Consider the following 15628-nt stretch of genomic DNA (forward strand, 5'->3'; position numbering starts at 1 on the left):
GTCCTACATTTCTTAAAATAAAGAGTAATTATATCATTAGTCACTGCAATGAATTGAAAATAGCTGAGCAATGGCAGAACTAAATCTCACCTAGCTACACTAGATGGCCATGCTTTAAAATAGTATAGTGAACATGACAAGATTTTAGGGTTATACTTAATAGTATTAAGTCCCTGCTCTGCTACAAGGATTTGACCTTAGACAAATTAACCTTAGACAGGAATTTTATACTGATTATATGTTGAAAAATAATAAACTATATATACAGGATTAAATAAAATATATTAATAAAATTAATTTCACCTGTTTCTTTTTACATTGTAATGAGGCCAACAGAAAAATTAAAATTATATATGTGGCTTGTATTATATTTCTATTAACTCTGGTCTAAACAAATCACATATTTGATTCTTTCAATGAAAAATGTGATGAAAATTTCATTATGTGCCTCATATGAACTGTTTAGACTAAAGAGCCCTAACGCACTTTAAATTCTTTATATTCCATGATGATTAATATCCTGTTTATCAAATCCATTTTATTATTTTACTAGAGGCCTGGTGCACAAAATTCATGTACTAGGTGGGGGGGGGGAGGCCCAGTCTGTGCCCTCTCGCAGTCCAGGAGCCCTTGGGGGATGTCTGACTGCTGGGGAGCGGGCCTAAGCTGGCAGTCAGGCATCCTTAGCACTGCCCCGGAGAGGCGGGAGAGGCGGGAGAGGCGGGAGAGGCTCCCACCACTGCCACTGCGCTCACCAGCCATCAGCCCGGCTTCTGGTTGAGCAGCACTCCCGCTGTGGGAGTGCACTGACCACCAGGGGGCAGCTCCTACATTGAGCATCTGTCCCCTGGTGGTCAGTGCACGTCATAGCAAGTGGTTGAGCATCCTTAGCATATCATTAGCATATTATGCTTTGATTGGTTGAATGGCTGACTAGATGACCAGACACTTAGCATATTAGGCTTTTAGTATATAGGATAACCCTAATCTCTTGATTACCCCCATTCAATTTATTGCCCATTCATAGGGACACACCTCATCTTCCCACTTTAGCAATAATAGTCCTCTTATTATCTTACAAACTAACTAAAGAACAGCATGTGACAGGCCATCATTCTCTACCAGCTATATGCACTATCTGTTCTTCAGATGTTAACACAAGCTTACTCTAAGACCCATCCACATTCCTAAGAATATTTCTTAGGAAATATTTTTCTGTCTCAAATTCACTACTATCATTTTGGACTAAAGCAACGTATCCCATCCCTATCAGCAAATCTACCTTTCAGTGGCCAATGAGGCTAAAATCTAGTTTTAAATTGTGCTTCATAACCTATTAAATAAATATAACTGAAAAAATAAGAATATTATTTTTCAGTGCCTAGAGGTAAGGCACCAACTGTAAAAAGATAGTTTCTTTTAACTGTTTGAACAGCTTGAGAGAAAGGTGTAAAACTACTGATAAGGGCTATAAATTTAACCCACTCTTCTATCACTTATTAACATTGCTGACAGGACATGTCATAGTGCTGAACATGTGTTGCTTAAATGAGACACTGTAGCTGGAAAATTCTAACTTACAGTATTAAAAATATACAGTTATATATCCCTTCAAATGTCTCTAAGGCAGCAGTTCTCAACCTTCTGGCCCTTTAAATACAGTTCTTCATGTTGTGACCCAACCATAAAATTATTTTCATTGCTACTTCATAACTGTAATGTTGCTACTGTTATGACTCATAATGTAAATATCTGATATGCAGGATGGTCTTAGGCGACCCCTGTGAAAGGATCGTTCGACCGCCAAAGGGGTCGCAACCCACAGATTGAGCACCGCTCCTCTAAGGCATGTCCCTTAGTCTCCTAAAAAAGTCATTGGCTGGAAGTAACCTGATTTTACTATACCCTCATTTGACAGATGCAAAAACCAAGGCCCAGAGGTTATAAAGTGACTTACCTGCCCGAATAAAGTTAACGAGTGAGAAAAGATGCATAAGAAAATCTTTCAAGTGCTGGCTCTAAAACTTAGAAACCACCAGGCCGGCATGTTCAGTGGTTGAGTGTCGACCTATGAACCTGGAGGTCACATTTCGATTCCCGTGACATTTTCATTTTTTGCAAATTCATTCTACATGTCTTTCCCTTCTTTACTTTTTAAATTACTTATAAAAACGTGCAAGAAATGAAACTATTTCTTTTGTGTAGAGTACACATTTGGTAAATTTTACCATAGGGCATACCCAACAATGTGGGGGGGGAAAGGAGGCAGTGTGTCTGGGAGAAGTGTCACTCCTATCATTCTAGAAAGTATATACTCATTTCCTGGTATTACTTGGTACATGATAGGTGCTTAATAAATAATTTATGAGTGAGTGAATAAAGGAATGGAAGGAACTACATAAATATTTCCTTAAAGTGAGCTAAATCAAACAAGTAAGCATTTGTGATACTGTGGAAGGTACCATTAAAAACCTAGAAAGTCATCAATAAGGCTAACCATGGTTCCAAGCCATAGCCCAGGGAGTAGAAGAAACAGATACTCTAAAATGTCCCCCCTTCGAGTGAGCACCAAAGCCCCACTGAAGCAAGTCTTCCCCCGGAGGGGTGTCTCCAGCACAGAAGTTCTCCCACTGCAGACACAGCTGATTCTCATAACCAATTGGCCTGGAGGTCAATTACTCCCAGTGATACCTAAACAATCAAGGCTTAACTACAACAAGACTGTGCACAAAGCCCACAAGGGGGTGCACCAAGAGTGTCCACCTCAGGTAATTGGGGAGGCTGAGCCACTGGGCCCTGTAGGACACCTAGCACAGAAAGCCACTCTATCAACACAGGGAAACATAAAAAATGCAGAGACAAAGAAACAGGACACAAATGACAGATATGGAAGAAAGCAAACTACTGGATACAGAGTTCAAAACAACACTTTTAAGGTTTTTCAAGAACTTTCTAGAAACCGCCGATAAATTTAGTAAGACCCTCAAAAAGTCTGGTGAGACCGCTGATTAATGTAGTGAGACCCTCAAGAAATCTAGTGGATTTCCAGTCTCTTCCTGCATCCCCCACACCCCTTCCCCCCGCAAGAATAGTCAGTCCACTCCCTTTCTATGCCCCTGATTCTATTATAATCACCAGTTTATTCTGTTCATCAGATTATTTATTCACTTGATTTTTAGATTCACCTATGGATGAAGACAGTGGGGGAGGGGAGGTGCGGGCGGAGGGGGGGTGGGAACCGGGTGGAGGGGAGCTATGGGGGGAAAAAGAGGAACAACTGTAATAATCTGAACAATAAAGATTTAATTTTTTAAAAAAAAAGAAATAAAATGTCCCCCCTTCTAATTAATTTCAGTGGCTCTCTCTACATGTAAGCTTAAGTTTCCTTTATAAATATAAAGTGCTTTCACGAATTAACCACAATAAGCAAATTTCTTATATATATATATTTATATAATTATGTTCTGCAATGTGATAAAATTCTCACTGCTACTAAAGGACTTTTTTTTTTTTATTCATGTCACATTCAGGACAGAAGAGTAATTGTTGGTGCATACTTATCACTCAATTAATTTAGAACAGCTGAACTCAACTCCTTAACAGTTTGCACACAGTTGTTCCTAAATGTTAGCGTGCCATTTGATATCAACATAGCTGTAAAGATGAATTCTGAAGTCATCTTGCAAAAACATTTTAAGCAAAAAATTATGGACATAGAGCAATACATCTGCTATGCAAACAAAGGCAGTGGTAAAATTTTAAACTCTATACATCTCAAAATTAAAAAAAACAAGTTAAGAAAGTATAGAAATAATACATGATGGCTTCCACATAATAGATCTGTTATCCTATTTTCAGACATTATTACCTGTTAGGATAAATTTTTATAATCTTTAAAAAGCAAATTTCCTTAGAAATGGTTTCAAAGGAATATGGCAAATGTAAAACTTAACTATAAAATGTTTGATAAATAAATATCAGAACGTAAACCCTGTTGTTAAAGATATTTTAAGGTTTTCTGCTTTTTTTTAACAATCACTTGTGTGATTTAAGTTAAAGCATGCATTATTAAAACAAAAAAATCCAAAGATTACTACTCAAATACACTGTTACTAGTTCACTTTAAAATCAATTAAAAATAAATTCTGAGTATGAAAGTCAAAATCTAAAGTTATAAGGCAATAACTGTTATAAGATTTTCCACAATTAGTACTGGGCTGGGTTTCCAAATTAAATGGTAGCAATTTCTATGTATAATAAATTAATGTAGGATTACAATAAAGATATACCATTAATAATATAATTTCTATAAAAAAAGTTACTATTTATCATATATTTTGGAGTTTTCTGATAGTTTAAGTTATACTTCATTCTTAAACTACTTATAAACCAGATTAAATATATTTTGCACTGAGGTTCCTTTTATTTACATAAAAGATATTTTTCAGATAGGTAAAGTTAATATAGAATAATTAATGCGCAAGCAGCAGCTAGTTTTTTGTTAATTCTCATAGGAGGATTTTTTTTTTCCATTTGATTTTTAGAGAGAGTGGAAGAAGGGGGAGAGACAGAGAGAGAGAAACATCAATGTGAGAAAGACATATCGATTGGTTGCCTCCTGCATGGACCCCAGCCCTCAAGCCTGCAACCAAGGTACATGCCCTTGACTGGAATTGAACACGAGACTCTTCAGTCCGAGGGCTAACTTTCTAACCACTGAGCAACCAGCTAGGGCAAGAAGAAGCTAGTTTTAAAGCATCACAACTCTACTGAGGAATTATGAAAATATTTCATTTTTAAAAGTATTCCTGATCCCTGAAATTGTAGAACACTTCATTCCCACTGAAGCAAATACATGTATAGGGAAAGTACATCTAAAGTTCATTTAAAAGGAGCAAAAAATGGAGAACACAAAAGTTCAGCAACTTGCCTTTAATAAAAAAAAAAAACTAGCAAGCAGAAAGGACAATATTTAAATCCAGGTCTGCCTCCTTAACAATCTAAGCCCTGACAACTATGTTTCCTCAACTAGACTCCATGGATATTCACAAGGGGAATTCATAAATTTCCATCCAGATTATTTTTAAATTATTCTAGAGCCTGGCCAGCATGGCTCAACAGTTGAGCGTTGACCTATGAACCAGGAGGTCACAGTTCGATTCCCTGTCAGGGCACATGCCCCAGTTCATCCCCGGTGTGGCTAGTGCAGGAGGCGGCCGATCAATAAATTGATGTTTCTCTCTCTCCGTCTCCCTTTTCCTTTGAAATCAATAAAAAATATATAAAAAATAAATAAATTATTCTAGAGATAATTTTTAAATGACATTTTCACAGAGTAAATTTTCATTTCTTAAATCATCAAACTGGGATATTCAAACCCCAGTATTCCCAGGAATATTCTTGAAGGTATAGAAAATTTTTTTTCCTTACAAAATAGTCAACTTTGAGAAACTTCAAATGTAACATTCAGCTTTCATTCTTCAAGAATGAGAGGAACAACACTTGGTGTCCACTGAATAAGTCATGAAATTTTGTGCCTGTATGCCTTTACACATGTTATTCCCTTCTTCGGGAAGATTTTTTTCATCTCTATTAACTACTAAGTTTATTCTTAAAAAAAAGTGTCACCTGTGAAAATCTTCTCTCCCTGTCCTCTTTACCCTAGCATTTGGCCCATCATTCTATGCTTAAATAAGATTTTATGTGTCATTGATAGCATTTATTACAGTGTATTATAATTGTCCTCTGTGTCCTTGAGATAATCTCTTAATTTTTTGTTGTTGTTGATCCTCACTCGAGGATATTTTTTTTTTTTTTTAAATATATTTTATTGATTTTTTACAGAGAGGAAGGGAGAGAGATAGAGAGTTAGAAACATCGATGACAGAGAAACATCGATCAGCTGCCTCCTGCACACTCCCTACTGGGGATGTGCCCGCAACCCAGGTACATGCCCTTGACCGGAATCGAACCTGGGACCTTTCAGTCCGCAGGCCGACGCTCTATCCACTGAGCCAAACCGGTCCCGGCTCGAGGATATTTTTTCCATTGATTTTAGAATGGAAGAGAGAGGGAAAGACAGAAATATCGATGTGAAAGAAACTTATCGATTGATGCCTCCTTCACGTGCCCCGGCAGGGGAGGAGCCTGCAATCAAGATACATGCCCCTTGTACCTTGGTTGCGGACACATCCCCGGTGGGGGGTGTGCAGGAGGCAGCTGATCGATGTTTCTATCTCATCGATGTTTCTAACTCTCTATCCCTCTCCCTTCCTCTCTGTAAGAAATCAATAAAATATATTTTAAAAAAAAAGATACATGCCCTTGACTGGAATTCAACCTGGGACCCTTTCAGTCCACATGCTGATACTCTATCCACTGTGCCAAATAGGTTAGGGCAGTGGTAGACAAACTGCAGCTCGAGAGCCACATACGGCTCTTTGGTCCCTTGAGTGTGGCTCTTCCACAAAATACCACGTGCAGGCGCGCATGTACAGTGCAATTGAAACTTCGTGGCCCATGCACAGAAGTCGGTATTTTGTGGAAGAGCCACACTCAAGGGGCCAAAGAGCCGCATGTGGCTCACGAGCCACAGTTTGCCGACCACTGGGCTAGGGCCAAATTGATTTTTTTAAGAAGGATAAACAGGTGGTGGTATAGGTAATGGAGTGATAGGCACTAGGTGGCAAATATGGAGTGATGAAAACCTGAAGGAGATTGATAACTACCAGGATGGAGTGGGGTCTGTGATTGAGGAAATCCATTTGAAGAAAGAAATACTTGGTGATTGTTTGGATACAGAGAATAAAGGAGAATCAAGGATTATTCTGTGGTCATGAGCCTAGATGATTGATAAAATAGTGATACCACTGACAAGAATTAGAGATGTGGCAAAGGGATCTTGTTTGGGAAAAGGTAGTACAGAAAAAATGGTTTATTTGGAGTTAAGTTTTTGAATTGTTCAAGTAGAAATATCTTGCAGGCTATTGTAGTCCCATAACTGGATTAGAGAGAGACTGGTGTTCAATGTACTAGAACTGTTTATTAAAGGTATAGATACCTTGGCATTTCAAAGGGGTATATTATTTTTAAAAACATATTTTAGCTTTTTCAAGTAATTAGACTAGCCAAAAGGTTCAACATTTGGTATCTATAATGAAATAGGCATAAGGATATTGAAAAATAGTTGTTCCTCTCTCTCTCTTTTTTTTTAAATCTTTATTTTGAAAGCATTACAGATGTCTCCCCTCTACCCCCTTTGTTGACACCCTTCACCCGGCTCCCGCTTCCTCCCCAGGTCTTCTCCACACTTTGTCCATGGGCTATGCATATGTATACTAATAATAGGATAATATGCAAATTGGTTGGGACACTGTCACAGTAACAACGATCAGCAGGCTGCGTGCACAGCAGGAGCAATTGGGCGGGGACTTGCAGCATCGGGGACAGGGCTGTGGCAGAGAGGCCTCTCCATGTGCCTGCGCCGGGGGCCCACAGGCACGCAGAGAGGCCCCTCCACCACAGCCCCGGCCAGGGGTCCGCAGGCGCACAGAGAGGCCCCACCGCCGTGGGCCTGGCCAGGCGGCCTCCGTGAACCTGCGCTGGCTCCAGCCTACCTCTTTGGGGCAATCCATTGAGGAGCCCCAGATGGGTAGGTGGGGCCTATCTCTTTGGGGCAATGGATCAAGGGGCTCCCACACTGTGACAGGGAATAGGCCAGGCTGGGGGGAACACACACCCCCCCCCCCCCCCACGTGCATGAATTTCGTGCATCGGGATGTTTATAAGTACTTTGGTTAATCCTCCCCCGACCTTTCCTCTGAAATACCTGTCTGTTGCAATTGAGTAATTGGTGACTCAGAGAAGAATGGATGGTAAACCAGACAGGGGTTGGTTGAGTGAATGAATGGCAGAGGAGGAAAGAGGTTTAATATTGGCTAAGATACAGTATTGTACCCAGGATACAATATTAAGTGAAAAAAGTTGTAGAATATGTATAGTATAATGTCACTTAAAATAAAATTCAGACTCCTTTCTATGACCTTCAAGTCCTTTAGGTCCTTTATGACCCATCCCCTGCCTACTTGTGACTTTATCATATGCCATGCCCCAGCCACACTGACCATTCTATTCTGATGCTTTCACATGCCAAGTTTGTTTTTGCCTCAGGGTCTTTATACTTGCTATTATTTCTATTTAAAATTCTCTTCTCCCTGTGACTAGTTAGTTCCTTCATGTCATTCGGATCTCAGTTCTCTCGCATATGTATACTTTTTTTTTTAAATTGACTTCAGAGAGGAAGGGGGGGAGAGAGAGAGAGAAACATCAATGATGACAGAGAATCATTTATTGGCTGCTTCCTGCACATCCCTTACTGGGGATCAAGCCCACAATCTGGGCATGTGCCCTTGACTGGAATCGAACCCGGGACCCTTCAGTCCATAGGCTGACACTCTATCCACTGAGCCAAACCAGTTAGGGCTCAATTCTCTTTAGAGAAGCCTGTCCCAACTGTTGAATGAAAATGTATACACAAAGGTATATATAAGTGTACGTATTACATGAAAAACATTTAAAAAGTTCTGAAAGGATTATTTGAACTTATATTAGAAGTGATTATGAGACTAGAAGTACACAATGCCCATTAATTTTTGCTTCATAGACCTCTATGTACATTTTCTACAAAAATCATGTCTTCTATAACTGAAAACCATTATCTAAATGATCATATGAGCCTAAGGTAGTCAGTCTATTCTGCCTATTTTCTTTTGATGGGTTGCCATGATCTGACTGTAGACTGATCCTTGAGTTGTTTTGGTAGGGCAGTTCAAACCTAGAATCTTAAACCTTGGAACGGAAAAGAGCTTAGAGATCCAACCCCACAATTTTACAGATGAGGAAGCAGACTCAAAATAATTCAATTAATAAAACTAAGCATTGATGAAAAATCTTCAAAGACCAAATGATTAAGAACTACTTAAAAGGCTAAGCTATTACACGTTATACATAATTTAAATAACTAATAAAAGCTTACTAAAGCTTTCTCTCACATATAACCTACAATCTTCTAGTGAATAATTACTCAAAGTAAAACTATCCCCTTAAGCACACTATTTGACCAATGAACCCTATGGTTAAACATCAGTTAACCATTATAATATGACAAAGGATCAGAATATTACATAAATACAGGGAGTGGAAATTATTCACCGTTAGGTGTGCAGCCTAACTGAACCAGTAGGCATAGTTTTCAACCAGGGTATACAGTTAAGTCTGTAATACATTTAAGGATTCATTATGCTTTGATTCAAATTTCTGTATCATTATCTACAATGCAGGGGTGGGCAAACTTTTTGACTCGAGGGCCACAATGGGTTCTTAAACTGGACAGGAAGGCCGGAACAAAAGCATGGATGGAGTGTTTGTGTGAACTAATATAAATTCAAAGTAAACATCATTACATAAAAGGGCACGGTCTTTTTTTTTTTTTTTAGTTTTATTCATTTCAAACGGGCCGTAGTTTGCCCACGGCTGCTACAATGTGTATTTAGTGGAATTTAATAAAAATTAAATGTTGAATAGGTAAGAAATACACTAAATGTCAGTTACAGAAATTACTTATTTCTCTTTACATAATATAGATTACCAGGAATATGTTTTACCTAAACTTTTGAATAATACCAATTTATATTTGTTTAACAAACTATCTCATTTGATCCTCACAACAATCCCATAGACAGCAGAAATTATTGTTATCATTTAATACAAAAGAATGAAGCTCAAAGGTTAAGAAACTTGACTAAGGTCATTCTGACAAGTCCTTATACCCAAATCCTCAACCTCTTAGCTACTGTTCTTTGCATTCCTCTGGCTACCTCACATTTACTATGTATTAAAATGCAAAATGCTTTATAATTTCCTTCAGCACTGGTGGAGGTGAAGAAGGTACCAAAACCCTAGCAGTCCTATGCTTTTCTATTCCATTTGAAGTTTTGGTACCTGAGAAAATAGTATTCATTTTTCTTAACAGTGAGGAGAAAGATATGACAGTCATCTAAATTGAGAATTGTGTTCATCAGCAATTCTGTTTTAAGTGTTACCAAATATTCAATTGTTTTCTTAATCCTAATAAAATAAAAGTACCCTCTTATTTAGAAAGTTCTCCACAAGCAATACCCAAAGTAGTGTTACCAATATGGGCTTTATAGTTGAAAAAATCTGAAACAAAATCTTAGTCCTTCACTCACTAGCTGTTCAACTGTGGGTACATTTCTTAACTTCCTTGAATCTCACTGTCCTCATCTACAAAATGAGGATAAACACCATCTGTCTCTGTGAGTTGTTGGGAAGATTCAATGATTTAATATGTGTAAAGTACTTAGCTCTTAGAAAAGGTCCAGGTCATATAGTTAGTGTTGTCAGAGAAACAGATGCAAATAAGTACTGCTGATAGGTAATGTCATTTAACTTATGTGAACTTTACTAACTGAACCCCTAGGGTGACCCTGATACTTTTTTTCACAAGTATCTGGGGCAGGACAGAATATATCACACTTGCTCCCAGGATACCAATTAAAATGACTGCTGTATTTCAGTACTCTTCTAACTCCTTTAAGCAATATAGTAATAGTAATAATCTATTCTTTAACTACCTTAAAATTGGCTGCATCCAAATCCAGGCTTAGACTATTTTCACTCCTACTCTTTATCTAAGTCTAACTGCATCATTCACTATTTTGAAATAAATCTAATACTAAGCCAATTTTAGAAATACAAATCATGATACAGTGAATTCACGTTGGGTGAAATGGGTAGGAAGTTTCAGGGGGAGTGAGGAAAAGGAGCTGAGAAATTATGTATTCAGCAGTCTATCATGCACTAATTTACTTTCTCTCTTTTATTCTTCACAGGCATCATTCTAATCAATATTAGCTTCATTTTACAGATTAGAAAAGGAAAGCTCAAACTCTTGTTCATTCCCCCTGGCTCAAAGTGCTCCAACCACTCTAACCTACAAGATTCTTGCTCAACTAAAAGCCTTTCCTCTTACAATCTCTTCCCCAAATGCTCTGCTAGCTCCCTGCAATGCTGTCTCCTCCTGCTTCAGGTCTCACCTCAAGCTGTACCTACTCTTACCAAGTCTAAAGTAGCATACACCAAGTACTCGATTCTTACTTCCTTCAGAAACACAAAATAATCTGCATTCATCTTCTTGTGTCGAAGTACAGGAATACTTTGACTTTACACTGCTGTACCCTGAGTGCTCAGCATAGATGATGATGCTAGCTTAATGAATGAATGCACACACCTCCCAAATGGCAGGGCCTGGAAACCAATCCAGATAAATCTGACTGCAAACTCCTACATGGCCTACCACTACTTTTTTCGTGGGTGAAAAGAGAGATGCTTTCGGCTGGGAAACCAATTTAGAGGCGTGCCTTCCTACCTTCTATATTCATTCACTTTTTTAAAACTTACAGAACCATATACCCATATACTTAATACTACAAAATATTGAACCAGAATTTCAAGAGATCTTACACTGCCTTTCAGAATCACAACTCAATTTGAAAAAAAACAAAACACTGTATTTATGATGCCTTTTAACAGTCAAAATGCTTCAAAACTTTTGAATCACCGATATGTATACGTATAGTTATATTTAAGTCTAAAGAAAATGTAAATACATGCATTTTACTAACAGACTTGTAATGTTTTGTTCTTTTTTAAAAAAATAAGATGTTTTGGAGTTCCCCTATCATACACAAAAATTTTTAAATCAGCCATGGGATTATCATTCTGATAACGGTTATAATGTTCTTTCTTAAAATGGCACAAATGCACTCACTCTGTTGCCTTCACTATTAAACCATGTTCTTGCGCGCAGACGTCACCCCACGTCAAATGCCCAGTGCACTTGGAGCAGATCACTGACATCCCCTTTGTTACCATACCCACGGGGGTTTAATACTTACTGCTGAGTCCTCCATCCTCGGATACGCTGGTTCCTCTCATTCCTAGGTAAGTCAGTCCCAATATTAGGAAAAACAAGCAGGCAGCAGTTAAGAGAAACATCGACAAGTAGTGGGCACTGAAACCCCCGGTGGGGGACACCTCCTCCCGTTTAAATTGCTGGAGAAGTTCCTCCTCGGGCTCGGAGAGCTTCGGCTTGCCGTATGCGTTCTGCAGGTAGGTGTGATTGGCGCCCGTGTGATTGGAGTGATTGATCCTGAGTGAAGCCGGGGCGGCCACCGCCGCACTGGGAGGGAGGCTGTTGGGGAAAATCCTGGAGGAGTCCACCCCGAGGGCGCCACCGCCGCCGATATGATTATTGGTTTTGAGCAGGGAGCCTGCGGACGAGTCCAGGGTGGCGTCCATGTCGGTGAGCGGCGAGGCCAGGAGCGGGGCCAGCTTCTTGGCGTTCACACGGTATCGAGGAACCGGGCTGGAGTCCAGCGCCTCACACGCCCCTCCCTGCCCCGCCGCCGCGGACTCCTCGAGGTTTCGACTTCTGTCTAGACTCCCCGCGGCCGCCGCCCTGTCATTCATCGGGATTCCTCCCCCTCCCGGGACCGCGGGCTCCGGCCGGCCGCCGGCCGATCTCGCCGTCTGCGGCGGGAGAGGCTTCCCGTGGCTCCGCCGGGGCCGGTGCCGGGGGAGGGAGTCGTCCTTCGGTACCTGCCGGCCGGAGGCCACGTCGACGTCCTCCTCTTCCTCCGAGTCCGAGTAGTTTTCCCGGCAGCTGTAGGCGAGGAGCCGGCTGCCGTTCACGGTGCGGCTCGACCACCGCGCCTCGCCGGCCTCCGGGTCCCTGTCCTCCCGGTCTTCGCCCTCGTCGTCCCCGTCCCGCGCCGCTCGGTCTCTCCCCGACGGGGGCGGCAGCTCCGGGGCCGCCGGCCTCCGCGCCCCCCCACCACGCGTGGGGCTTCCTCCGCTCGGCCGCGGGGCTGTTAGTCACCTCGCCGCTGGCCAGGGACGCCGACGGCGGTTTGAGCCCGCGGAACTGGAGCGCAGCCCGGTCTCTCCGCCCGCCGCCGCCGCCGCCGGCCTGGTCCCGCGGGCTCACCTCCACGTCCGACTCGTCCGAGCTGAAGCCCAGCAGCACTTTGCTGCCGGCCGTGGCGGCGGACGAGGCGCCCCCGGGCCCTCCCACGGGGCTCTCGGGGCCGGAGGCCGACACTCGGCCCAGGCCCCCAGGAGTCCGAAAGTGGGCGAGGTCTCCCGACACCGGCCGGACCCCCATCCCAACGGCCCCCGCCGGAGCCGGTCCCGTGGCGGCGATCGAGGCGGCTGCCGTGTTATTGTTATTACTGTTCCGCGTCTTGTGGCCGCGGCCCCCGGACCGGTGCTGCTGCTGCTGCTCTTCCTCTCGAAGCTTCTTCAGCTTCTTGAGGTAGACCGGGCGGGTGCTCTCCGTCACGGGGCCGGGAGACAGGCCGTAACGGCGGAGCTGAGAGAAAAGCTCCTCGTCCGAGAGCTGCTGAGGCGCTGAAGCCGCCGCCGCCGCCATTTTCTCTCCAGGGTGTTTTTACAAGCTCCGCGCTACCGGAAGTGACGCGCCGCCCTAGACCCTGAACTAGACCGGGCTGCGTCGCCCGCCCAGCGCCGCGCGCCGCGGCCAATGGGAGGCGCGGGAGGAGCTCACCTGAGCGGGAAAGGGCCACCTGGGCGCCGTGCGGCTCCGGAGCGGCGAGGCTTCCCACCCCCTCCCCTCGGCGCCCGCACACGCGCCCCCTGCCTCCCTCTCTTCCCCTCCCCTCTTAGCGCTGTCCTCCGCCCTGCCCTTCCCAGAGCCTCCCCGGAGCTGCCTCTCGCTCAGCCACCTTGACCTCCTGCTCCCGGGACCCCGCCACGGGGCAGGAGCAATTGAAATGCAATCTCCCTGGAGGCTCCCGACGTTAGTTTTCTGTAATCCAGAACCCCTCTGCGGGGGGAAACCTCCCAAGACTCAAAAAGAAACGGCCAGACGAGATTGGTGATGTCCCTGCCTGACTCCAAGTTCGCTTTGCATGTTGTCTTTCTGCTTGACTTACAAAAAAGAAAAAAAAAAAGTGAGTTTCCCTCGCTGCTCTTTTTTGAGAAGCCTCCACTCTAGGAAGAAGATACACGGTAGACCAGTCACAATACAATTTTCTTCAAAAGTAAGGTCTATTCACGTCCTTCGTTTGTTGTAAGGTATTACCATGTTTTTCCCCCTTTTTAAATCTAGTGACCTGGATAGGTCATCATTTTTTGTAATTGAGAGAGCCTATTATTTGCTTCATTCTATGACTTAGCACCTTTCTAACCTATAGTTATTTATCTTTGTAAACGATTGCTTTTATGCATCTGTATTTTTAATTATTTATTTAAATTTTTTAGTGTGCTAGCCCTTTGGACTCTAAGCTCCACCAGCAGAGGACCCTTACTTTCATTGTTCTCAATGGCAGCCTAGTAGTTCAGTAAACATCTGTTGAAATAATGAATTGCAAAGCTGGAATAGTATGAGGTTAATATTTTGGCATGGTATTAAATAGTGGCAGATGAGGAGGAGAAACCTTCACACCAAGTCAAAAAAATATAAAACAAACCATTAAGACCTAGATATCATTTACAAAATGAGAAATGAATCCCAGAGAGGTGAAATTTGGCCAGTTTGGTAAAGAAAGACAAGACTTTTATCTGGAGGGGCAGTTGTTCTTTATCAACAGACTTAAAAATCTACAAATGTTCCTGAATCTATGACTATTAAATTAAAGCACTTTTAAGGTGTTCAACACAGTACATTTTAGCCACTATGATGATCATGATCCAGGATTTATTACCATAATTGGCTGGGTGGGGAGTCAAGTTGTTACAAACTTATCTGAGCTGTGTCTCCCTGTAGCAGGGTGGTTAGGCTTGGGTGGTAAACAACACTGGATATGGAACCCAGCCCTGTCTTTCTTATTCTTAGTTCAGCATTTGTTCCATACCCTACTGGCTTCTTCAGGTAGGAATCATGGAAGTCTGTTGGTTCAGCCTCTGATTTTCATTAACCTTAAATACCCTTCTATAAGGATTGTAAGGCCATTTATATTTCTGCCTGTGGCTTTGAACAAGTTATTTAACAGTTCTGAGCCTTAGTTTCTGTGTGAACAAAGGAGGAAGGATAAGGATTAAATAAGAGTGTGTCTGCATAATGCTTAGCACCACACCTAACACACAATGTGCACTCAATAAATGTTAGCCAATAATGTAAACCCAAGCATTGTATGTGTGTTTGGTGGCATGGTTCATGAGAACTCCAAGTAACCGCAATTAAAATGCCACTGCACAGATAGAAATATAAATGGTGAAACTTTTATATCAGCTTATATTGAAGGACCTTCTAAAGAATGATATGAAACCTAACAATATGTTCAAATAAAGATATTGCTGAGGGATCATTTCCTTAAAGGATTTAAATAATCAGATTTAATAGTTAATGAAGATGAAGGGCTTTGCAACCATGCTTCTTGGTCATTTTAGCCCTTGGGGGCAGCAAGGTTTGTAATGAATTAGGAATCAAAGGTCTCAGAGTCTCCAAGTTATATGACAAATCATAGCCTCTGTGAACTTCAATTTACCCTTTTCTAAAATGTTGATATTGCCTACCTTTTCTGGCACA

At 42.0% G+C, this 15628-nt stretch overlaps 1 protein-coding gene across 1 annotated transcript in view; it reads right to left on the minus strand.

Moving 5' to 3' along the window:
- LEMD3 (LEM domain containing 3) overlaps window positions 1-13526 on the minus strand; it is an 85878-nt gene extending 72352 nt beyond the window's left edge. The window contains 2 exon segments of the mRNA XM_070409796.1: window positions 11976-12909; window positions 12911-13526. Of these exon segments, the coding sequence (XP_070265897.1) occupies window positions 11976-12909; window positions 12911-13510 (1534 nt within the window). The 5' untranslated portion in view covers window positions 13511-13526.
- Window positions 13527-15628: the final 2102 nt, after the last annotated feature.

This window comes from Myotis yumanensis, unplaced genomic scaffold, assembly GCF_028538775.1.
Source record: "Myotis yumanensis isolate MYYU_CA2020_CCGP unplaced genomic scaffold, mMyoYum1.0.hap1 SCAF_3, whole genome shotgun sequence".
NCBI classification, from domain to species: domain Eukaryota; kingdom Metazoa; phylum Chordata; class Mammalia; order Chiroptera; family Vespertilionidae; genus Myotis; species Myotis yumanensis.